Here is a 23,168-nt window from a genome sequence, read left to right as displayed (position 1 = left end):
CCCCCCCCATTCAGACTTGGCCCCTCCCTCTTCCTTTTTGTGTATCTCTTCCGCACTCACCTCTCCAAGTCGCGATTTCTACGATCATGTATCTTAATTCATATGTCAAGACGCTGCTGTGCTCTCGTCATTCTTCGTGACCAGCACCAAGGAGCATCGGCAGCGATCAAAACCTTGTCGAGAAAGATCAGATGCGGATGGGTGGAGCTCTGTAGACCGCTGCTGACAAGCGAGAAGACCATGGGACCCTTGTTTCCGTCTACAATTCTATAATATTAACTGCACTTCGCCAGTTCCACTCTAGGAATTTCCTCCAAAAAGTCAAACAAAACAGGGTCAAAAAAAGCAATGCCGGATCGGATTGAAAAAAAACGACACCAGCAGGATTTGAACCTGCGCTCCCAGGGGGAATAGCATATTGTTTGAGTGTTGCTCGATCTGCAAGTGAAGAGTTCGAGTGCTACGCGATAACCACTCCGCCATAGTGCCTTGTTGTTAGTGTTTCTAGCATATGCATATATATACAAACAAAAAAATGTCATCGATATCCATGTTGTATCATGCGATGGAGGTCGACATAAGGTCGTCGACAAGTTTCGCAGCTGTGGCAGTCAAACATTCGCAAGACTTGACGAATGGAGCTCGGAACGCTAATGCGGAGTACAGTAAACAGCCAAGCTGTTTTGACGAATCGTGTCGCCTAGCAGGCCCTGACGCTATTGTTGTTGCACACGCACGTCTTGGGGATGTATGCGCTGCTGTCGGTCACGCCGCTCGCCCAGTTGGTGCACGGGCCGTCACCATAGCGGCGCCAGCATTGATCGATGATGGGCAGGGCAAGTCTAGCCATGTCTGCGGGTTTGGCGCAAGTCAAGATGCTTCCGTTCGCCTGTGCGACGATGCCGCACGAGCGAAAGGTTTGGATGACGCGACCTGCTCCATCGAAGGGGATGCAGAGGTTATCCCTCATTTGGTAGAAAAGGTATTGGCAATCCTCCAGTGTGGCGGCGTGGTTGAAATTACATCGGACTGCCGAGTTGACAGGAAGCCGGTGGAGTATCGCGGACCAGACAATCGGTCCGTTTGTCGAGCGTGACAGTCGAAGCTGAGGCGAGAACCACCGTGTACGAAGGCCGAGCGTCCGAGTCGCTGTCCGGAGCTTTGTCCTGAACGATACGGTAGCTGTTGCGCTCGAGATCTGCCGAGCTTAAATTGTGCTCGGTGTATAGGTACGAGGGGATGCCGTGAAGCCTCCAAGTCCAGTCGACATGTGAGCCAGTGCCTTCGGCGTTGGCTAGATCGGGAAAGATCTTGAGACCTTCACCACCTCCAGCGCCAACCGTGGTCGAGGCAACATATCCCGAAATACCGAAGAGCTGGGGATGTGGAATTCTTCCCGAAAACAGACGATGGTTGTCGACGACATTAGTCGCGTTTGTGGATACGGATACGACGCATGACACCAAGACTGCACAGATAGCGATAATAGACTGCGAGATCATGTATGAAGTGGGTTGCTGAAAAGGATGATAGAAAGCAGGCTGGCACTGAGAGATGTCACTTCGCTCGTTCGATTCTGACACGGGAAAAGGGATCCGCCCTTGACTTGATATAGCTTCGCTCTGTCTCAACCTACATTCAGAAATCGGCATTGAAGCCCGAGATAAGTAGAGCCTCATCGATCAGGCTGAGGCCGCCTGGTGCCAACGAAGGGCCCACAGCGGCAAGACGGCTCGGCACCTGGTAACCGAGCGAAAAAAACGCGTCTGCAGACCCGAACCGCCCGGCCATCGAACCACTTCACCGGTTGACGGAAACGGCTGGCCCGACGTCACCAAAACGTGCATGGACTGGGTGGCGGTGGAATACAGAACGACCGTCAAATAACGCTTAGGGATGAACCTCAGATTTTAGAATGCGGAACGGCTGGTCACCGATGCCGAGACGACCTCCGAGAGTCTGTTCTAGCCGCCAGTGCCGTTTCATGACCCACCCAGTGGCGTGTCTTTCCGCCATGCAGCCATGGAAAGAGGCGAATCATTTCCGGCCCCAAAACAGAGACGCGAGGATGGCTGGATGTGACCATGCTTACGACGAAAGAAGCACAATTGAGCTGCCGTGCGAGTCTCAGATTCGAACAAGATTAGTTGTGATGTGGTGACAAGCTGAGATGGTGCTGTGAGGAGATGAACATCGGAGATGAAGCGGGCGCACAGGCGACTTCGATGAAACAAAAGGGGTTCCACCAGATCGCCTGTGGGGCGAGCGCAGCACACCCTCCGGCAAAATGAAGACTTTCTGATCCGAGTCAGTGCAAAGAATACTTTGTCGAAGCTCGATGATATCGACAGCTAGGGCTGTGACTTGTTGCTAGTGGGTACAATTCGCCGAACGGTGGGAAAGAAATGGCTGAGGGCCCAATCTGAGTCGCAGACTTTAGTCACATTGGGTTCCTCCCTACTTTCCTCACGATTTCTACGTGGACTTCCCAGCCATCGAATCTTTCGTCCCACCTCCTTTGACGCAGTCCTGGTCTCAAGTTGCCATGATGGTCACGACCTCGTTCCGCTGCGTTTTATCAGAGGCTACCAGGGACACAATGTTTCGCACAACCACAGCCTTTTCGAGACGTACCCACACCCAGAAGTCTTCAAATTGATTGGCTTCGTGCCGCTCAGCTCTGCTCCTCCAGAAGAAGGCGAAGATCTAAAGATTTTTCTGGATACGGCAAACGCAGAAGGAACCGGGCCTCATGGCGACTTCACTTGGAAGCTCCACGGGATTCCAAGCTACGCCTACTGCGGGCTTGGACTATGCAAGTCTGACCTCAATCGCAACAATTATCGCATTGTGCCTCGAAACGACACCGAGACTGTCGAGGAAGTCATGCGAGAAGGCCGATACCCAGAGAATGGATGTGCCGCTTCACTTGCTCCGTCAAGTTCTGAATGCCGTTGCGAGGAGCTGAGGAGGATCTGCACTGGTTCGGACTGTATTGAGTGTCGATACCCTCCTTGGTGCATGCGGTGGGGAGTGTGCGATCTCCACAAGGCTCAATATGAAGCTCGTACCGCTCAACAGGCGCTGACCGGCCACCAGCAAGACGAAGCAACCAAGGAGAACCCGGGAGAGTCCCACAGCGCTTAGTCCCGTAAAATTTCGCTTTCTACTGAAATATCGACAGACAGATCATGGCGCAAGGCGCGAGCTATAACTACCTGAGCGCCATTGTTGGTCACCATGTCCGCAGCCTCGGCGACAAACACAAGTGTCAACTTCGTCACGCCGCTTTGCGAGTAGGTCTAAATAGAGAGATAAAAGCAGTCTGTTAGGCCTTCCTAGCTCAGCCAAGTCTGCGCCGATTTTTGTGAGGGCGAGGCGCGACTTTCTGCGGAGGCATGGCGTAAATGGACGCGCCTGAGCTTTGGTACCGCGCGATCCGAGTGTTGGTTTGGCGCACGCGAAGCCTCATTTTGCTGACAGACGGCTGATTTCACATTCCCCACCGAGCTGCTTGAGCTGAGAAATCGGCCTCATCCCCGACACAAACCTTCCAGCAGCGCACCAACATCGTCACAACACTCGCATTCCGATTGATCGGGTCGAATCCGACAGCGGTCAGCAAACAGCGAGCAGCCTCGATGACGGAACAGCCGAAGCTCGCCAAATTCTTCGGCGGGGGTAGCAGCGCAAATGGCAACGGATCAGCCGCGCAGAAGCCTCGCCAGCAAGATATCAAGTCTGCTTTCGCTCCCAAGCCGCCAAAGCCAGCGTCGAAGGAGCTTGAAACAAAAGGCGAAGAGGCTGAGCTGACAGCCTCTACTTCTTCAACAAAAGGGGAAGCCTCCAACGGCAATGGTACGAGCAGCGCCGCTGCTCCGGACACAGCAGCGCCACAACGAAAGAAACGCCGGATCGTCGAGTCGGATGACGAAGATGACGAAGAGCCTGTGCTGAGCTCAGCGCCAGCATCAGCACCCGTCAAGAAGGAATCTACCTCCGCTCCTGCATCTTCCAGCAAAGTAGCCTCGATCTTCTCCAAGCCTCCACCAAAACCTAGTGCCGTGGCCAACAAAGGCGCCATCTCCATCGCCGATGATCATACCGACAGCGAATCCGATGCCGACAGCGAGCACATCCCTGACGACGTCTCTTCTGACCACGAAGAAGAAGCCATCGCCGAGGAAGAACAGAAGGGAGCGAAAAAGCTCGCCGCCATCTTCCAGAAAACATCCGCAGTCAACGAAGGCAAAGTCGCATGGAAGGAAGGTGAAGCCGTCCCCTACTCTGCTCTCGCATCCACCTTCGCCGACATCCAAGCCACGACGAAACGACTCGAGATCACCGAGATCCTCACCCAATTCCTCGTTCGCGTCATCAAGAGGTCTCCCGACAACTTGCTCCAGGTGGTATACCTCTGCATCAATCGCCTCTGTCCCGACTACGAAGGGTTGGAGTTGGGAATCGGAGAATCGCTGCTCATCAAAGCTATCGCCCAATCGACAGGTCGTGAAGTAGCCCGCATCAAGAAGGATCTCGAAGCGCAGGGTGATTTGGGTCTTGTCGCGCTCAATTCGAAGAAGAATCAACCGACCATGTTCAAAGTCTCGAGCTTAAAGGTGCCTCAGGTGTTCAAGCAGCTCAAGGAGATCGCCGTAGTCAGCGGCAACAAGTCGCAAGATCGAAAGATCGGCATGATCAAGAAGCTGCTTGCTTCGTGTCAGGGCGAAGAACCGAAGTTCCTCATCCGCAGTTTGGAGGGCAAACTTCGTATCGGTCTCGCCGAACGTTCCGTGCTGGTATCACTCGCTCGTGCAGTCGTCATTTCGAAACTCGGCAAGAACATCTCCAAGCTTTCCCAAGAATCGCTCGCAAAGCAGCTCGAAGACGGAACTGAGGTAGTCAAAGCCGTCTACTCGGAACTTCCATCCTACGATCTCGTCATACCAGCATTGCTGAAAGGAGGAGTCGAAGGTCTACGCACCGAATGCAAGCTCACCCCCGGAGTACCGCTCAAACCGATGCTTGCCAAACCAACCAAAGCGATCTCCGAAGTGCTCGACCGTTTTGAAGGCAAGCCGTTCACCTGCGAATACAAGTACGATGGAGAACGTGCGCAAGTCCACCTGCTACCCGACGGCAAGCTCGCCGTCTTTTCGCGCAACTCCGAAAACATGTCGGTCAAATACCCCGACTTGGTCGAACAGATCCCTCGCTGCATCAAGCCTTCGGTCAAGTCCTTCGTGCTCGACGCTGAAGCGGCGGCGTGGAAGAAAGCCGAGGTCAACGTGGAAGGCGTGATGGAACCAGCCAAACTGCTTCCCTTCCAAGAGCTATCGCGACGAAAACGAAAGGATGTCAAAGCCGAGGACATCAAGATCAAGGTCAAACTCTTCGGGTTCGACCTTCTCTACCTCAACGGTCAACCTTTGCTCTCCCTCCCGCTCGCCGAACGCCGAGCACTCCTGCAAGAGCACTTCACGCCGGTGGAAGACGAGTTCGACTACGCACGATCCGAAGACTGCGAATCGGTCGAAGAGATCTCCGTGTTCCTCGACAAATCCGTCAAGGAAGGATGCGAAGGTCTCATGGTCAAGATGCTCTCTGGACCGGATTCGACGTACGAACCATCTCGACGATCGATGAACTGGTTGAAGCTGAAGAAGGACTATCTGGCTGGAACGGGAGATTCGCTGGATCTCGTCGTCATCGGCGGATACTACGGTAAGGGCAAACGAACCAACGTCTACGGAGCCTTCCTACTCGCCTGCTACGACGCCGATTCCGAAACCTACCAGACTATCTGTAAGATCGGAACCGGTTTCACCGAACAAGATCTCGAAACGCACTACAAAACCCTCAAAGAGTTGGAGATCTCCGGCAAGAAAGGGTATTACGACGTCGGCGAGGCGAAACCGGATGTGTACTTCGAAGCCAAGGTGGTGTGGGAGGTGTTGACGGCGGATCTGAGTCTGAGTCCCGTGTACACGGCGGCGAAAGGGTTGGTCGAACAGAGGGGGATCAGTCTGAGGTTCCCGAGATTCATCAGGATCAGGGACGACAAGACGAGCGAGGAAAGCACCAGTCCGGAACAGATCGAGGCCATGTACAGATCGCAGGTGGTCAACAGCAGTAAGGGCAAGGGTGGAGGTGGTGGCGGTGACGACGATGATGGGTTTTGGTGAGCGTTCTCTCAAGTTCTCGTTTGAGGAATTGCATTCGACAAGACAAGTTTTCTTGTTTGTTCACCATGTCTGTGACTGGAGTCTGCTGGTATGATTGTTTGAGCTGTGACGATCGGAGGGTGAAGCCCCTACCCAGCGTGTAGATACTGTTGACTCTGCCAAACGGATCGCATCCTGTCCAACCCCGCCATCCCAACACCACCTTTGCTCGTCCAGCTATCCCTCCTTGCCCCACTTGCAGCACCCTCAATGGGCACCAAAAACGCAGTGACCGATCTAGCCGGCACAACATCCACCCTCTGCCCCGCATTCGTGACGTACGTCTCGCACGTCGCCACTCTCCCTTCCTCTCCCATCCTTGTCGGCACTAGCGTCGACATCGGCCTCACCTGAACCGAAGGGAGAACCAGACTGCCCGTCCGCAGCGGTACGACCGTGAGCGTCACACTGAATGTGCCACTCTTGCCCGCCAAAGACAGCGGATCGTGTTTGACAGGGAACGTCCCTCGCTTCGATCCGTCCACCAACCAGGTTTCAAAGTCCGGCACCACGTCGTACACCATCGTCTCCCCATCGTCGTGCGGAGAGGTTGACCACGCGGTAGAGGTGTTGATCGAAATGACTAGATCGACCGGCTGTCCTACGATGATCGAAGTGGGATCTGTCGAAGTCGACTCGACACCAGCAACGACCTTGTTTGCAGAGCTAAGACTGAGTGTGACCGCGTTGACGTAGTCGACACTTGGCACGTCGACTGGAATCGTCAGTGTCTGCCAAATCTCCTCCTCTGTCGCCGCCGCCTGCACTCCGGTCGAAACACCATCCAGCGTCGCCCTCAGCAGTTCAACCAGCTCGTCCAGCGTCAACGTGCACTGGCCCCACGACCGCCTCTCCCTGCTCCACCACTGCCTATCCAAAGCCCCTGTCCTCACCTGCCCGGTGATCGAAAAGGCAGGCAGATCCAACCGTTCCCGCAGATACGTCCCAAGCGCATCGTCCAGCAGCCTCCTATTCGCCGTACCACTCTCCAATCCCCGTCTCTTTTCGCCCCTCCCGATCTCAACATCCAACGCTCTCCCCACCGCCTCAATCGCATCCTCCTGTAAACCTCGATACCGCACCGTCAACCTCATCCTACCCTTTCCTCCCTCCACTCTCCCTGCCTCACCCTTCGACACCCGGAAAAGATACGTCGCAGGCTGCCTCGGTGTCACAGTCGCCTCCCTCGACGACCCACAAGAATCGATCTTGTACACCGTCCCACCCTCACCGTTGGCATCTTCGTCGTGAAGCAGCGTCACAGGTTGCAGCCTCAGACTCCCACCCCCACCCGTAGATATGGTGAACTTGGACAGGAGGCAAGAGGTGCGGAAGAAGTCCTGCACATTGACCCCCAGCGGAAGGGCAGTGCGGAGCTGTACGGGGAGTTTGAGGGTGCGCTTCGTGGCGCTCGCGTGGCGCTGCGAATCGTTCGGTGTTGAAGTGTAGTTCAGCGTGACGATTGCGTCGAGCACACCGGAGTCTGGTAGCTGGAGCAAGGGCAGGAGGATGACCGCAGAGGTGTCTCTGCGCAGGGTCGTGATGGAGGCCGACGAAGCGGTGGCACTTCCATGCCCGACTACGGCGGCACCGCTCACCATTCCATCCTCGGACATCTTGGCCTCCTCATAGTCGACGAGCGCAGACCCACCATTCGACGTAACACTGACCTCCGCCACCTCTATGTCATTCCTGCCCGACCTAACGGTCAACTCAATCTCCCTCCGACGGTCCAGATCGATCCGTCGCGGCAGCCCCACCGCCACACTCGGCGCCGAGCCATCCTTCAGCACCCTCACGATGAACGGTTCCGACGCCGTCCCGTGCTCGTACTGGAAGATCACCCTTGCGATCCGGATTTGCGTCACATCGACCGTATACACACCGTGCGCAGGATGCGGGCAGAAGAGCTCCACCTTCGTCGTGCCCGGCCCGATCTCCGTCCTGGACGACGTGAACCATAAGGTCTTCCCACCACCTGTGACGAGGCAGACGCGCACGTCTTCGACCGCTTGCTTGCAGGGTAGCAGCGACGTAACGTCCACCTCGAGCAGCGATCCGTCTTCGGTCTCTGCCAACTTGGCGGACGAACTCGGTACTTCTATCGAAAACAGCGGGAACCCGCTGATCGGTACCTCTCTGCCCAGCGCCGAGGACGCCGTACGAAGCTGATCGCACAGGTACCCGGGGTCGGTCCACTTCGATGCTTCCACCTCGAGATTGCTGCTCGAGCCAGTTGCCCGAACGCTGACATTCAACGCAGCCAGCGCAGCTGCTATCCACGCCCGATCCCTCGGCTTGTCGAGCTTTGCATGGCACTCCAGCTGCATACCCAACGCATGGCGTTCGAGCACGGCGAACTTGGCGCCCGCGTACTCTTCGGTGAGCGCGGGCAGACTCTCCATCGCAATCTCGTATTTTCCGCGCAGGTAGTGCAGAGTCGCGATGATGGTGCGAACGTGCAGAGCGTCGCGCGTGCGTGAGGCTACCTTCCATCCCGACAAGATGCGCTCACACAGAGCCAGGTAGTGCGAATCGAAGTGTTCCCTGGACGCGACGGCTTGCTGAAGCTCGGGTCGGGATGAGCCGCGCTTCTCGGTGACGACCGCCGCTGGACCTAGACCAAGACCGTCGATTGCCGTCTCATCTGCACCGTTAGGCAGCGGCGGTAGATCGCGCTCCCTAGACACCGTCGATATCGGCGTCTCTGATGCATCTCCTGCTACAGCATACGCAAACGGCTCCGATGCGGGAAGATGTCCAGCTTCAATACCCATACGGTCGAGCTGACGCCTCGCGACATCGAGCAGCTCGGACTTGTTCGAGTGAAACGCTGGACTCAGCTGATCGTCAGCTGCGGTGACCGACTGCCCACCACGTTGAATGAGCCATGCCTGACACTGCTCGACAACATCAAGCGCAGCCGAGAAGATCCAGGACTCCACAAATTGACTACCGAGTCGCCTGTTGCGCCTCAACATGCGTCCTACGGCGCTGATGAACACCGGTGCCTCGCGCATCACGGCTGCGACCCTGCCCATCTTACCCAAGAGTGCCGCCTTGCGTGCGAACAGGTAGCATCGAAAGTCAAAGAGCGAGATCTCGCGACGTCGTATCAACTCGGCATACGGCTTCTTGTTCACATCGAGCAGTGGAAGCGAGTCGTCGTTCTCGTCGTCTCCACCTATAGGTGCGAACGACACCGCCCCGCTCTGCATCGCCTGCGCAAACACAACTTCGAGATCCTCGTACTGGCCGACGGCATCGTCCTTGAGACCGACGGCCTCGAGTGTGCGCGCGAGCGAGTCCTTGGCGAGAAAGTAGCTGCAGAAGTCCCAACCCTGCTGACCTCGGGTGATGCCGCAACGGGCGATTTCGTGCTCCTGCGCTTCGACGGTGGTGGTAAAGGTGGAAGAGGCGGCTTCGCGCATCTTTGTGAGCAGCTCGGCCCAGATGGTGGGGTCCATCGAGTGCAGGCCGGGTCGGCTGAGCGGTGCTGCGGGAACGGGTGGTAAGCGGGAGAGCTGGACGACGTGCTCCTTTTTGGACGTGTCGAAGTCGGCACGGGCCTTTTCGAGAACGTTGCCCTTGGACTTGTTCATGAAGCGACTCATGCCGGACTTTGCGTCTGCACCGGTGGCACCTGCGCCGGCAGGCCCAGCAACGCCAGCGCCCTCTGGTGGGGTGATGAGGACGATGAGATACTCCGGCTCTGTGGGCCCTGCAGGCGCTGTGGTACTGGTGGAAGCCGACTTGAGAGTACCGCTTTGAGTGGTGGGCGTATTGGCGCCAGAATTCGTCGCAGGGGGCGTTTCGGAACGGACGGGTGGGGTTGCCGAGCGCAAGGAACCGAGTGCAAGCGAAGTCTTTGAAGAGGATGCAAAGCTCGACGTGCCAACAGACGATGCATCCTGCGATGATGATGATTGCCTAGCCGTGAAGAAGGAGAGACTGCTGATCCATGAACGGATCTCATTGCGAACGGTGGTACGGTAGTGTTCGCTGTCTTCGCAGACCAAAAGGTAGAGATGAACAAAGGGACGGTCGAGGAGTGCTGCGGTGCCTGGTTGGTCGAAGTAGCCAGGATCCCCGCGCATACGACGAATCTCATCCGTGAGCGGCTTGAGCGCGATATCCAGCGTTTGTATGGTGCGGATTGTGGAGCCAGGTACGACGGAAGAAGATGGCTGGGCAGTTTTGCCCTGCGAAGCGGCGCGAGCTGCGACGGCATCGAGAGTGGACTGACTGGGACGCCAATGCAGGTTGCGGAGTGGAAGCTGCTCATTGAGGAGGTGTAGGAAATGAGGAGTCAGAGGAGCGGCGAGGAGAGCCTGAGACGCTGCATAGGTGACCGTGATCCTCTCTGTGGAGGGGTTGGCGCGGTCCGCCATGGCGGTGGTGCTGGTACCTGTGCCGACCTCGAGAAGCGACTAAGGTAGACCCCTGCCTCCTGGAGCGCCACACTCTGAAGCGATCGCTGCAAGCCTAAACCCAGTCGACTGCGATGGCGTTGAGGCGGAGAATGGATAGTAGCGAGTGTGATGGTCAGAAGTTGTGGAGTGAGGCGGTCTGTGCATCGGAGCAACGCTGCCAAACTTCGAAATTGAGGGTCCAGCTTGAAAGTCGTGGAATGTTAGACCGTTGAGCGTGTCGATCTTGTCCTGCGAGCCGAATTGACTCACGAAAAATCGGCCCGAAAAGATAAAATTGGAAAAAAGCTCCACTTTTCGCATCGAAGAGCCAGCGGCTGCAGAGCGATGTCACTCGACCAAAGCAGTCAGTCGCATGACAACAGGCAGAGCTCAAATATTTCAGATCCAGCTCGCTTATCCCACGGTGGTCGCAGGTAACGTAGCTTCAAGCCGCGGTTGGTCATGACCCTGTGTCGTTTTGACAAGGTGACTGAGCCTCGACAAACAGCCGCTCCTCGAGCTGTCACTCTTGATCTTCCACCACGAACCTGGCCAGCGCCTTCGAAAGGGCTTGTCTTTACCCTGTCATCGTCGACGCTTGCTTGCTTCTTCTTCGCTCTCTCCTGCTCCAGCTCTTCGAACAAGCTGCAGCCTCCAGCAAGCAGCGACGGACGTGCTTGGTCGCTCCGTGCCTAGCTAGGCGTGTACGGCGCTTGCCACTCTCGACGCCATGTCAGGCTCTCGAACGCCAGACGCTGCAAGGTCACCAGCTGCTGCGCATTCTACGCTGCGGCCCTCATCTCCAAACGCGACGAGGCAGCAACTAGGCCGAAGAAAGGATTCGAGAGCTTCCGGCGTCTCTTTCGGCACCGAGGACTCGTACAACGATACAGATGCAGGCTCCGAGGTTGCTGCGCCGGCTCAGACCATTCGCGATGTGTCGCAGGCCTTTCGATCGGGGCGGCCGAGCCCGTATCACATGGCGGTGGTGACGCTCCTCGGCAGCTTGGCAAGCGGTATGCCTCTGGCTTCCATGTTCAAGGTGTACACCTACATCATGTGCGAGCTCTACGACCCTACCATTCGAGATGAGCCCATTGGGCACCGTGGTTCCCGGCTGGTCGGCGCCGCCCGAACGCTCTTCCTGCCAACCGCGGCGGGCGCTGTGACTACGACCAAGCTGCCTCCCGCACCCGAGCTCCCCAATCCGCCCCGCTGCTCGCTGCCCTGGGTGCAAAAGTCGACGTCCTCCTACTCGGCTGCCATGGTCACCGTCGGTGCGCTGCTCGGGCTCATGACGCTTTCGCGAGCTTCGACGCTTTCACGCCGCTTCGGACGCAAGCCACTCTTGCTGATCTCGCACGTTGTCATCGCTGTCGCCATCCTCGTCTTCCGCTTCGCCGTCGTCCTTCCTCCGCTCGCAGGCGCTGCCGTGCTCTATGGCGCCGTTGTTTTCTCCGAAGCATCCGCTGGCGCTCCACTTCGCATCGCCATTCAGAACTACGTCGTCGACACAACATCCGAGGCTCAACGAGCAGGTGCTCTCAGCTTCATCGAAGGTTTCGGTCAGATCGGCGCCTTTCCCTCCAGTGCATTGGGTGGTCTGCTCGCCAGCCTCACAAACGAGTTCTTCGCGCCCTTCTATGCCGACTGCGGTCTGATGTTGCTCGCTGTGGCGTACATCCTGCTCATCGTACCTGAGAGCAAACCGGGTGCCGAGCACACGTTTGTCGACCAGTGGCTCCATCACGACGAGGTCGAGTCCGGGTCATCCGGGCAAGACGAAGGGGCCGATGCGGAGACAGAGAACGGAGAAGAGGGAGAAGGGAACGGTCCTCCAGACGAATCCAATGTCACCTGGTCGACTGTCCATTCGGATCGGGACACTTCAAAGCTTCACTGGCGGTCACGGTTGCGCAAGCTCAACTTTCTGCGTCCGCTCGTGATCTTTTGGCCAAAACGAAGGCATTATGTGCCGACGACCGAGCAGGACGTCATCGATGCGCCCGTACAGGAGCGGGCAGGTGCACGCGAAGTAGACGAAGCGGACACGGGTGCAGCTGGCACGGACGCGAGTGGCCCTGCGCAGATGTCCACCGCCATGCACAAGCTGGAGAGCAGGATGGACTTTCGACTTCTCAACCTGGCAGCGGTGGTGGTGTTTGAAGAGACGTACCAAGCGTTCATGGTTCCGCTTTTGCTGCTGTACAACAGCGAGCGCTTTGGATTCGATGTGCTGCAGAACGGATATCTCGTCAGCGTCCTGCAGAGCACGCGCGCGCTTTTCCTCACCGCCATCTTTCCACCGGGCGTAGCGCTGGCAAGGCGGTATGTGGCCAAGATCGGACTCGCTAGACGTCGCAAACAGGTTCGCAAGCTCAAGCAGGCAGCTCGACAGCAGCGTCGAAAGGCCAGAGCCAATGCAAGCAACGACCCTGGCCAGGATGCCTCTCGCAGTAACGCAGAGCGAGCACCGCTCGTTCGGGACTCCTCGGCTACTCACTACGGCAGCGTCGCTGCTCGAGACTACGGTCGAACGGAGCGACCCAATAGTGCCGCTGGATCCGAGATCGAGGCAAGGCCGGCGCGGCGGCGTCCGTCGTACAATTCGGCTGCGTCGCTAGGCTATTCGAATCTCAAGGCGAAGAAGCGCAGTTCGATGGCATCTGGGCTCACCAACGGCAGCAGCAGCTGGGAGACGCATTCAATCTTCACGAGTACGCCTTCGGAGCTCATCAAGCGCATCCAGCGAGGCAAGCTGGATATCTCGATCATGGTCGCCTCCTACCTGCTCGCAACCGCATCCTTCCTGGTAATGGCAAGCTCCTCCAAGGCACCGACTACCTCGCCGCAACCGTCGTCCCCCACCCCAGCGTCGGACGGCAGCGACGGCAACAACAAAGGATTGTGGTGGTCGAGCCCCTGGATCCCGCTGGTTATCTCGGTGGTGCTGTTGCAGATCTCGTCAGGCTCCACCTCTGTGAGGACAGCGTTGGTGGTGAATGCTGTGTCGGAAGACGACCAGACCAAGGCGTTGGCAGCTCACCAGATCTTGGTCACGGTGGTGGCAGCAGTGGTCCCGCTGCTCACCTCCTTCGTGTTTGGCGTAGCGCTTGAGCGCGGACATCCCGAGTTTGTCTGGCTCTTCAAAGCTCTGTTCGCTGCGCTATCGGCCGTCGGCGCACTCGGCTTGTTCTGGAGTCATACAGGCTTTTATGAAAAGGCGCACGACGACGAGGACGACAAAGATGGGCAGGGGGAAGAGCACGAAGACGACAGCAGCGATGAGGACGAACAGGATGGACGTGAAACGACGCGAAACAGGTCTTGAGCTGCGGAGCAGTATACTTTTTGGACAGACTCGTTAAGGATCAATGCATTTCAAGTAGAGAAGTTTCCCTCTCCGCGCCCAGCATGTGATCGGATCAGAGTGTGATGTTCCTTCCGGTCGAGTAACATCAGTCACAGGCGTCGGGAAAGCCGCATTCTGTGATGAGAGGCAGCATGCTTCTGCTGGCAAAGACGATCGACTGTTACGTTACTCAAAAGCAACATCGTCACACCGAGCGGAATTTCGGACCGAAGTGTCGGCCTTTTCCCCTTGGCTGACTGCTCATCAGTACATTGCCGTACGCTTCAGGCTCGACCACATCAAAGCTTGACAGGGCGGGCGTAGACGAGAACGCCAGCGTCTTGCTGGCTGCTCTGTGCACAGAAACCCGATCAAATAAACTCAGAGATTGCCGAGTGTTGATGAACGACGAGATCCGGTCAATCGCCGTTCCTGTCTGCGTTGAGCTAAAAAACAAGTCAGGACCCTCGCTCGCCGGTCATCGGGAGAGGTCGGCGAGAAAGAAATGTATTCGTAGCCTTTCTGTCGATTTCAATGTTGGCTCGGGTTGTATTCTTCTGATTATCGTCGAGCTTTCTTTTTGTTGTTGTGCTTGTCCGCTGCCGAATCTTTTTGGATTTTTACCGGCAATTGTGGTACCGCGTCAGGATCGGCGGTCTGCCGTTTTGGAAGAAGCTGTGCGCTGCAGGACCGCAGGATGCAGACATCAGACGGGCGGTAGAGGTCAGCTGAGTCTGCTTGCAGTACAACATCGTCGCTCGCCGCCGAATCTACAGCGTTAATTCGAAACCACACGAGGCTCAGGTCTGCCGTGCGCTGTCTATAGCACCGGATGAGGCGAATTGAAATTGATGTGACGAGATGGAAGAAAGGATCGGCATTGGTTCGTTTGCGTGTCTCAGCTGGGTCGCTTTCAGCTTCTTCTCGAAAGAATCGACGCAAAAATGTTTTCAATTCGAAACGGACGAGAGCGCACATAGCCGTGTGCAGTTGAATAGTTGAAGAGAGGAACGAAAAATATTGATCGGCGGCGGCGGGAGGTGTTGATTTGAGTCACACCCCGAACCCCTCACGCATGACCCCGTGTTGGCGCTGTCAGTCGGTCAGCTCCCCACGCTGGCCTTGGCTGCTCTCTGCCGCAAGATCTCCTCAGGCTGTCTGAAAGTGGAATTTGAGAGAGGGGAAGGCACGCTGTGCATCGTCATCTGGCTTGGCTGCCCTCGATCTCGCTTGCACTCGCTTGTCTCCTCCAGATCTTCTTGCTCCGATTTCACAAAACATCCTCGTCCGACTTCGTCCAAACAGCTTGACTTCCGACCCACATCCCACGACACACATCTCATCCTTTACTCTTCGCCTACCACCACTCATATTCAATCCCTCATTGCTGACTCGGACGGTTCCCATCATCTGCAAGTTGTGTCAAGACGGTCCTGGATCCCATTTGCATCGAACAACAAGGTCGGACAAGATTCTGCGGTTGCTTTTAGACGCAACAGAAAGCGCTTGCACAATCGATTTCTAGAGCACCGTTCCGTATTGCGATCTAAAGGCGAGCATCGACTGCCAAGCTGCGAGCTAGAATCCACACGTACCTAAGCAACTCCACGTAGCTCGGACGCACACACACACACATTCGAGGTCGACATCATGTCACATTTTGTCCCAGCCGTGTTCAGGCCGAAGCCGATCCACTGCGAGTCGGCCCCGTCATCAGAACAGCAGCAAGCCGCCCCGGCAAATGCCCAGCCTGCCAACGGCAACGGCAGCGGCCAGCACGGTGTCTACTGGATCCCACATCTGCCTGGCGAGGGTCGCTTTGTGGTCAACGCCAAGCTCTACTCGCGTCAAGATGCCGACCCTACCTTCCGGGATCACATGGAGAGGTTCCGCCGCGAAGTGGCCGCGTCGTCGCCCGGCATGCTCTCGTACAAGACGTCGGTGGTGCGAGGCGCAACGGACACCGAGAACCTCATCTGCCACGACCTCATGATCTCGGACGACTTGGAACCGCATCCCGACCCCTCAGACAGCCAGCAGCGCGAAGAGCTAGCCGCCGCGCGGCTCAAAGAGATCCAGGAGGAAAAGAAGGAGAAGCCAGTCAAGAGCGCTCTGACAGAGGTTGCCAAGTCGGCGTACAACTTCGGTCTCGGTGGTATCGCCGGTTCCATCGGTGCCACGATCGTCTACCCTATCGACTTGGTCAAGACGCGTATGCAGAACCAGCGATCTTCGGTGGTCGGTGAACCGCTCATGTACAAGAACTCGATAGACTGCGTCAAGAAGGTGTTCCGTAACGAAGGTCTGCGCGGCTTCTACTCGGGTCTCGGTCCTCAGCTGCTGGGTGTAGCTCCCGAGAAGGCCATCAAGCTGACGGTCAACGATCTAGTGCGTGGACACGCCAAGGATCCCATCTCGGGAGCGATCACGCTGCCGTGGGAGCTGTTTGCCGGTGGAGCTGCCGGTGGTTGTCAGGTGGTGTTCACCAACCCTCTGGAGATTGTCAAGATCCGTTTGCAGGTCGCTGGTGAAATTGCCAAGGCTGAGGGTGCTGACCGCGTAGCTCGAGGTGCGGTGCACATTGTGCGCCAGCTGGGTCTGGTGGGTCTGTACAAGGGAGCGTCGGCGTGTCTGATGCGAGACATTCCCTTCTCTGCCATCTACTTCCCGGCGTACGCCCACTTGAAGAAGGACACGTTCCACGAGGGCAAGGATGGCAAGAAGCTCGGATTCGGAGAGATGCTTGCATCGGCAGCCATCGCCGGTATGCCAGCAGCGTTCCTGACGACGCCGGCAGATGTGATCAAGACGCGTCTGCAAGTAGAGGCGAGGAAAGGGCAGGCGACGTACAAGGGCATCGTCGACTGTGCCAGCAAGATCATGGCCGAGGAGGGACCCAAGGCCTTCTTCAAGGGATCGTTGGCGCGTGTGCTGCGATCATCGCCGCAGTTCGGTGCGACGCTGGTGGCGTACGAATACCTGCAGAAGTTCCTGCCGTATCCGTTCGACAAGCAGGAGGTGGGCGACATTATGCGCGACGGCGTTCCAGGCGAAGACCCTTCGCGCACACACGCTCGACGTGCGCTCCAGCTGCTTCTCGAACTGCACGAAGACTTTGGTCGTCCGCCTCCATCGTCCATCGCCACTGCCGTTGGTGCAAAGTGAAGCAAGATCACCTCAGTCCGCTCTGCATCTTCAGTCATGCGACGGCGTTGTCACACCGTAACCTTACTGCCCTCAGAATAGACGCACGAAATCAAGACATCCTCTCTACACCAGTTGCGACTCTCCCTGACATTCACCTGAGGAAAAGCGAGCAACCAAGTCTGATGTTTGTGTGCCTGATGAACTTGGAACTGCCCGACGATGTTGGAGGAACCGAAGGCAACCTTGTCACAGAAGATGATCAAGTCGTGAGTCAAGTTTCGGAAATGCACAACCGAAAAAAGAGGCCTTGAAATGGGAGCCAAAATGAGTCTGCACAGAAATTGGACCCTGTCGAGCGCCTTCGTTCCACACCGTTGGAAGCGAGATAAGCTCGGGCCCTTTTCTCATCGGCATCGCCGAAACCTTCGACGACGTTGCTTTCCTGCCTCTTTCCTCTTGTCTTTTGCTTTTCTTTCTGCCCATCGTCAACCTTGATTGAGGCTTATCAACGCTTCTGTCTGTCTCGGACGTGTCCGCCGCAAGCTGGCCAAACGTATTGGTCGCTTATCAGTCCCGTTGCTGGTCAACTCGATTGACGAGAAACCTTCTCGATCACGGTGAACGCAAATGTCAGCAACACCGACCTAGGTCCAACTTGCTCAACGATAGTTACATATGGATGTCTGACTCTGACACATCGCGACCACGTACTGACATGACCCAATGACGAACCAAGCACCTCGATCACCACCTCGGCGCACTTTTCGACAATGTCGCACGACGGAGCTGCCTTCTCTCAACATTCCGTGTTGAGCCCACCGCTTCTAGCTGCCATCGACAGTCAGCACACATTTGGCTCTCACCATGCAGTCTCCGTCTCTCCATCGCACGATCAGTCCGTCGTTCCAGGAACGAGATCTCGTGCGTCCTCGTCCGCATCACTCCACAACGTCGCCTCATCCCATGTGCACCAGACCCGGCAGGCCACTGGCAACAAGAAGTCACGTAGAGCTCAGCAAGCTCATTCAGCACACAGTCGTAACGGCAGCAGGTCGGGTGCCTCGTCTGTGTCAGGCCGCTCTGCTGCTCATCACAACAACTACTCAGCCACGGTGACTTCGGACGACCAGACAAGGCTGAATGCTAGCCTTCGAAATCGTTCGACTTCGCATCTTGATGAGATCAGCAGCCAGTCCGCTGCTCGCGAGCATGACCCGTCGTCTCGAGGGGCGACCGCCATGACAGCTCCACCGTCTCCACTCACGTCTGCGTCTGCCCCCTTGCCCTTCACCATGTCCCCCATCGCTCAAGCAGCAGCGATGGCCGACCACTTGATGCCTACAGACTGGAATCTCGACAGCCCATCGCCCGCATCGCCGCCATCCGCCCCCTCTCGCAATGCCTCCGACTACTTCGACTCGGCACTGCTGGCTCAGCTGCAGTCACAAAGTGGTAGCTCTCATCCCGAGCTTCGTGCCAACGATGGTCGAACCGATCCATCCCCGCCCCTCGATACCGTCTTTGGTCGCCTCTCTCCCCACCCCACACATGCGGCTCGTTCCGCGAGCCAATCCGAGTGGGCTCAGCATGCAGCTCATATGCAGCAGACGGCTCACTTGCTTGGACTGCAGCGCCTCTTTGCCAGCCGCAGCACGCCACATCTTCCCGACCTCGACTCTTCCTATCTCGGTCACGAGTTCGAATCGCCTCCCCCCTACGCCCCTCAGGCATCGGCTCACGAAACCGAGCTCGAAAGAGCCACTGATCTCGGTGCGGTTGCACATGGCCTTGGTGCGAATCAGAACGGGCTACCGTCCAACCCGTCCTCCGCATCAACGTTGCACAACGGTAGCGACCCACCACTGCCTCCACCAATTTCCATCCCTTTCAGCAGCGGCCCGCAATCTCTCTCAAGCCCACCCTCTGCGACGCCGCTCGCACGACCACCGCTACGGGCCCGATCGTCTTCTCGTGGCAGTCGCAGTGGTCCACCATCTCCTTCCGCCTCCTTCTACGGACGTCGTGGTCTTACGAGCCTATCGCCCTTCCCAGCAGGACTCGAGATGACGCCGAGCGTCGCGCATGTTCCCTCCTTTTCTTCGAACCCCGCCAGTCCTCGGTTTGCTCCAGACAGCGATGGTGACGAAGATCTCGCCACGATGCTCTCCTTCTCTTCCTCCCGCTCGAAACAGAGGCGGGACGAGAGAAGGCAGACAATCGCTTCGACCGACAACTTGACAAGGCTGGAATCGTCATCGAACGCCTTTTCCTCTTCTTTGCCAGCATCCTCTGTACAGTCACAAGCTGTCCTATCCAGAAGACGACGATCAGGATCGGCAGGTAGCGCGCGACAGCTTCTTCGTCCGCGTACGCCCATTCACTCCACGCAGGCAAGGGCTTCTGCTGCCGAGTCATCGCGCGATGAGGCTTCCCATACCGCATCAAGGGCATTGACAGCTCCGTCCGGTGCGAGCGCATCAGCCGTTGTCGCAGATGCTGCCGAGGAGGGTTTTCAGAGACGCCTGGTCGATCGGCCTGCGAGCCGAGCAAGTCGAAGTGACGACCAGCATGCCGACACTAGCAGCACGCCAATATCTCCGACCTCTGATATGAGCCGACGCGAGAGTCCAATGTCGCCGGATCCCGCCCGCAATCTGTCTCCAACAAATCCCTCCATCGACCGTGTCTCAGCAACGCACAAGGCTGAAGACAGCGCGGTGCCGAAATCCAGCGCAACTGCTGCCGAAGAAGACGAAGAAACGTTTCCGTTGGTGCTCAAGCTTCTCTTGCATTCGTTGCGTGTTCTCGCTGCAGTGCCCGGCTGCATCGGCACCTTCTGGCTGGCTCGCAACGCTTGGATTCTGGCAACAGAGCACGGCCATCTGCTCAGCCCCGGTCAGATCGTCATCACCGACAACGGAGCGAATCACTTTACGAGTGCTCACTCCCCGCGGCTGCAGCCAGCACTGCTCGATGCGCATCGTCTGGGTCGTCGTCAACCCGGTTCGTTGGATTTTGCCGTCGCGTGCCTGTGGAGCATGAGCACGGCCTACCACGCGCTGTCGTTTACTACGCTGCTTCTGCGCCGCTGGCTGCTTTACTATTCCATCCTGCCATCGCTCATCCGTCTGGTGGCGTTGCAGGCAATCTGCTGGCCGCTGGTGCGAATCACAGTCCACGTCTTTGGAGCCGATCAGCCGTTGGGCGCATGGGTAGTCATTGGCACCACCACCGCCCTCAGCGATGTAGTCTCGCGCTGGGTGACAAGCAACATCGCCGATGCACCCTTGGACGACGAGCTGGACGAGGAGGAAGAAGACGACGACGAGGCAGACGACGTGCTCGGTTACCTGTCCGACAGTCGCTTTGTCAAGAGTCCTCCGCGACAGAGTGCGGCAGATAGGATGTTGCGGGCGGATCAGCATCCTTGGTCATCAGCGGGTGGTCAGTCGCTGGTCGGAGACTCGGACTGGGACCCAAGATCTGGCGATGAGAGCGATGCAGCTGCAGCGAGCTTCTTCGCATCGGAGCGGGAGCGGCGGAGGCGACGCCGTCGCGGTGGACAAGGAACCAGATTCTGGCGTGCAGTCATCGGTGGCCCTTCGTTCGCTGCTACTTCGCGGCGTCGAAAGAACGACGACGGAACGGGGATGAGAACCTTCGTGGGTGATCGATCTCGACAGTCGGGCGGTACAGGGACTGAGACAGAAATGGAAGCTGATTCGGACTGGCCTGGCTACACAACAGATCGCACCGTTCTCGGCGGCAGCGGTACACCACCGTCACGCTCAGGCTCAGGACCTCGATGGGATCAACAAGGTCTGCGTCGACGACTTCCACCTCACGTGAACCCCGCAGCAAGGGTTTCTACCTCACCTGAGGACCGAACAGCCACCGAGACAGGGATGTTTGGACGTCGACCGGTGCTGCCACCCTTCCCGTTCAAGGCGTCGATGTACAGACAAGGCCACACGCGCTACGTCTATCGGGATGGCGCTTGGATCCGCGAACGCACGAGCAGCCGCCGGAACTTTCACTGGGAGGTGGCGGTGTGGAGAAACGTGGTGCCGATCGCTGTGCTGTCGTACCTCAGCATGTGGATCTTGATCTTTGACGCGATGCGACTGGGAGGCTAGTATTGACGACTGTACTCGTCACCATGGTGTCAGGGGCCACTGATAGTGGCAGCACATCTTGTAGACATGAACAGTATACCCACAGGAAATGAACTCCATCCTGTTCTGAAGCTCAGAATATCAAACCTTGAACTTGTCTCGTTCGAGATCCGCCGACCAGGAGAAGATGATCATGCCAGAAACGGTGGTTCACGGCGACGACGATGATCATCGTGCTGATCTTATTTTATAATATTTGTATTTCGATATTTTTCTTTGCACTTTCTTCTGACTGACGCACAAGCCTCCACATGGCGATCTGCTGAGTGAGCTTTCCAGCTCGGATAGGGCCAGAGTGGTGTTCGCTTTGTACGCTCGCCGTCATAGTCGATCCTGAATCATCCCTTCCTGACAGCAAGCAGCAGCTGACGTTGTGGCTTTTGACTCGAGAGAAGATCGTCTTGAGTGAAAGCCTTGAACTGCGCTCGACGTGTTAAGCATTTATGAGAAGCGTGCTGACTCCGCTCTTCCGTCCACCATCTTCAACCACCGACATCGCTTTGATCAATACCATCTCAGCCCGTTAGAGACCCAGGTACGACGTCAACCTTCCATCGGTAGCCCCCTTTTCCGATCTTAGACCTTGCAAGAACAAAGCCGATCTGGACTCGATTTTTGGCCAAGATGTCGACAGCCGCAGCACCTGGCAAGCTGGCCAGCACCATCACTACGAACCTCTCCTCCCTCACCTCGAAAGCGCTGGCCACCACCTCGACGCAGCAATCTCTCATGCAGTCCGTCAAACGCATCATCCCGCCTCTGTCCACCACCAAGCACAAAGGCCAAGCTGGACGGATCGGCATCGTCGGTGGCTCTCGCGACTACACCGGAGCGCCCTTCTTCGCCTCGATGTCCTCGATGCGGTTCGGATGCGATATGTCGTACACCATCTGCACACCGGAAGCGGGCAACGTGATCAAGACCTACTCGCCCGATCTCATCGTCAACCGACTGCTCGATCCCAGGCTGGAATGGTCCGAGGTGGAGAAATCGGTCGACGAACTGTTCCAGCGATTCCACGCTGTCGTCATTGGACCGGGACTGGGTCGCGACGAGTTTATGCAGAAATGCGCCAAGCTGTGCATCAACCTGGCCCGAAAACACGACATGTACGTCGTCGTAGATGCGGATGGTCTGTGGCTTCTGCAAAACGAACCGGAGTTGGTTCAAGGGTACAAGAAAGCGATCCTCACTCCGAATGTAGCAGAATTCGCCCGACTGTGCGATAAGCTCGGTGTCGATACGAAACAGGACCCTGATTCCGCTGCCAAAAAGCTCGCCACGGCTCTACAGGGACCCACGGTGTTGGAAAAGGGCAAAGTGGATCGTATTACCAACGGCAAAGAGGTTCTCTACGTAGATGTCGAGGGTGGTCTGAAACGTTGCGGTGGTCAGGGCGATATTCTAGCCGGGTGCTTGGGAACGTTTGCCGGGTGGGCAAAGATCTACGAGGAAGAGAACAAGGGTCTTCCAGCAACCACGAGCACAGAGGGAAAAGGGGATCTCATCGCGCAAGACAGGTTGCTGCTGTTGGCTGGGTATGGAGCGAGTCTGACGGCGAGGACGTGCAGCAGGCTGGCGTTTGGCAAGAAGAAGAGGGCCATGTTGGCGGATGATCTGCTGCCAGAGGTCGGAGAGGCGTACGAGCAATTGTGGGGCGATGTTCAGGCAGTGTTGTGAGTCGAGGTGCGACACATTGCGTACAGTGTATAGTAGCGAGCTGGCCTCATCTCCAGACGATTATCCAACCATCAGATTTGAAGCATGTGTCATGTGTCATGTGTTTGGTGTCGACTCCTCTTCTGTGTGCTACCTCCTTGCAAGAACGATATACAATCGACGCTCTCGAGCTTGAGCA

At 57.1% G+C, this 23,168-nt stretch overlaps 10 protein-coding genes and 1 non-coding gene across 11 annotated transcripts; 5 read left to right on the top strand and 6 right to left on the bottom strand.

Annotated features, from left to right (window-relative positions):
• Positions 1–372: 372 nt before the first annotated feature.
• Positions 373–489, bottom strand: PHSY_007659. The gene has a single exon. It is a non-coding gene; the product is annotated as a tRNA-Ser (tRNA).
• A 49-nt stretch (positions 490–538) lies between these two features.
• PHSY_006525 (thiosulfate sulfurtransferase) lies at positions 539–970 on the bottom strand (the record flags this gene model as incomplete). The annotated part of the gene is made up of 2 exons (XM_012337126.1): positions 539–650; positions 738–970. 2 exons carry the CDS (start codon positions 968–970, stop codon positions 539–541), a joined length of 345 nt encoding a protein of 114 aa, XP_012192516.1.
• Positions 971–1,019: 49 nt separating this feature from the next.
• PHSY_006524 (multispanning membrane protein) lies at positions 1,020–1,679 on the bottom strand (the record flags this gene model as incomplete). The annotated part of the gene is made up of 1 exon (XM_012337125.1): positions 1,020–1,679. One exon carries the CDS (start codon positions 1,677–1,679, stop codon positions 1,020–1,022), a length of 660 nt encoding a protein of 219 aa, XP_012192515.1.
• A 1,962-nt stretch (positions 1,680–3,641) lies between these two features.
• PHSY_006522 (DNA ligase) lies at positions 3,642–6,185 on the top strand (the record flags this gene model as incomplete). The annotated part of the gene is made up of 1 exon (XM_012337124.1): positions 3,642–6,185. One exon carries the CDS (start codon positions 3,642–3,644, stop codon positions 6,183–6,185), a length of 2,544 nt encoding a protein of 847 aa, XP_012192514.1.
• A 128-nt stretch (positions 6,186–6,313) lies between these two features.
• PHSY_006521 (ER to Golgi transport-related protein) lies at positions 6,314–10,615 on the bottom strand (the record flags this gene model as incomplete). Its single annotated transcript, XM_012337123.1, has 1 exon — positions 6,314–10,615. One exon carries the CDS (start codon positions 10,613–10,615, stop codon positions 6,314–6,316), a length of 4,302 nt encoding a protein of 1,433 aa, XP_012192513.1.
• A 751-nt stretch (positions 10,616–11,366) lies between these two features.
• PHSY_006520 (hypothetical protein) lies at positions 11,367–13,967 on the top strand (the record flags this gene model as incomplete). Its single annotated transcript, XM_012337122.1, has 1 exon — positions 11,367–13,967. The coding sequence occupies one exon, from the start codon at positions 11,367–11,369 to the stop codon at positions 13,965–13,967; it is 2,601 nt and encodes an 866-aa protein (XP_012192512.1).
• A 582-nt stretch (positions 13,968–14,549) lies between these two features.
• PHSY_006519 (glycosyltransferase) lies at positions 14,550–14,966 on the bottom strand (the record flags this gene model as incomplete). The annotated part of the gene is made up of 1 exon (XM_012337121.1): positions 14,550–14,966. One exon carries the CDS (start codon positions 14,964–14,966, stop codon positions 14,550–14,552), a length of 417 nt encoding a protein of 138 aa, XP_012192511.1.
• Positions 14,967–15,091: 125 nt separating this feature from the next.
• PHSY_006518 (hypothetical protein) lies at positions 15,092–15,331 on the bottom strand (the record flags this gene model as incomplete). The annotated part of the gene is made up of 1 exon (XM_012337120.1): positions 15,092–15,331. One exon carries the CDS (start codon positions 15,329–15,331, stop codon positions 15,092–15,094), a length of 240 nt encoding a protein of 79 aa, XP_012192510.1.
• A 307-nt stretch (positions 15,332–15,638) lies between these two features.
• Positions 15,639–17,153, top strand: PHSY_006517 (hypothetical protein; the record flags this gene model as incomplete). Its single annotated transcript, XM_012337119.1, has 1 exon — positions 15,639–17,153. One exon carries the CDS (start codon positions 15,639–15,641, stop codon positions 17,151–17,153), a length of 1,515 nt encoding a protein of 504 aa, XP_012192509.1.
• Positions 17,154–17,905: 752 nt separating this feature from the next.
• PHSY_006516 (hypothetical protein) lies at positions 17,906–21,271 on the top strand (the record flags this gene model as incomplete). The annotated part of the gene is made up of 1 exon (XM_012337118.1): positions 17,906–21,271. The coding sequence occupies one exon, from the start codon at positions 17,906–17,908 to the stop codon at positions 21,269–21,271; it is 3,366 nt and encodes a 1,121-aa protein (XP_012192508.1).
• Positions 21,272–21,934: 663 nt separating this feature from the next.
• PHSY_006515 (hypothetical protein) lies at positions 21,935–22,990 on the top strand (the record flags this gene model as incomplete). Its single annotated transcript, XM_012337117.1, has 1 exon — positions 21,935–22,990. One exon carries the CDS (start codon positions 21,935–21,937, stop codon positions 22,988–22,990), a length of 1,056 nt encoding a protein of 351 aa, XP_012192507.1.
• Positions 22,991–23,168: the final 178 nt, after the last annotated feature.

This window comes from Pseudozyma hubeiensis (genome assembly GCF_000403515.1).
Source record: "Pseudozyma hubeiensis SY62 DNA, scaffold: PHS58, whole genome shotgun sequence".
NCBI classification, from domain to species: Eukaryota; Fungi; Basidiomycota; class Ustilaginomycetes; order Ustilaginales; family Ustilaginaceae; genus Pseudozyma; species Pseudozyma hubeiensis.
This window is presented reverse-complemented; position numbering and strand designations above follow the sequence as displayed.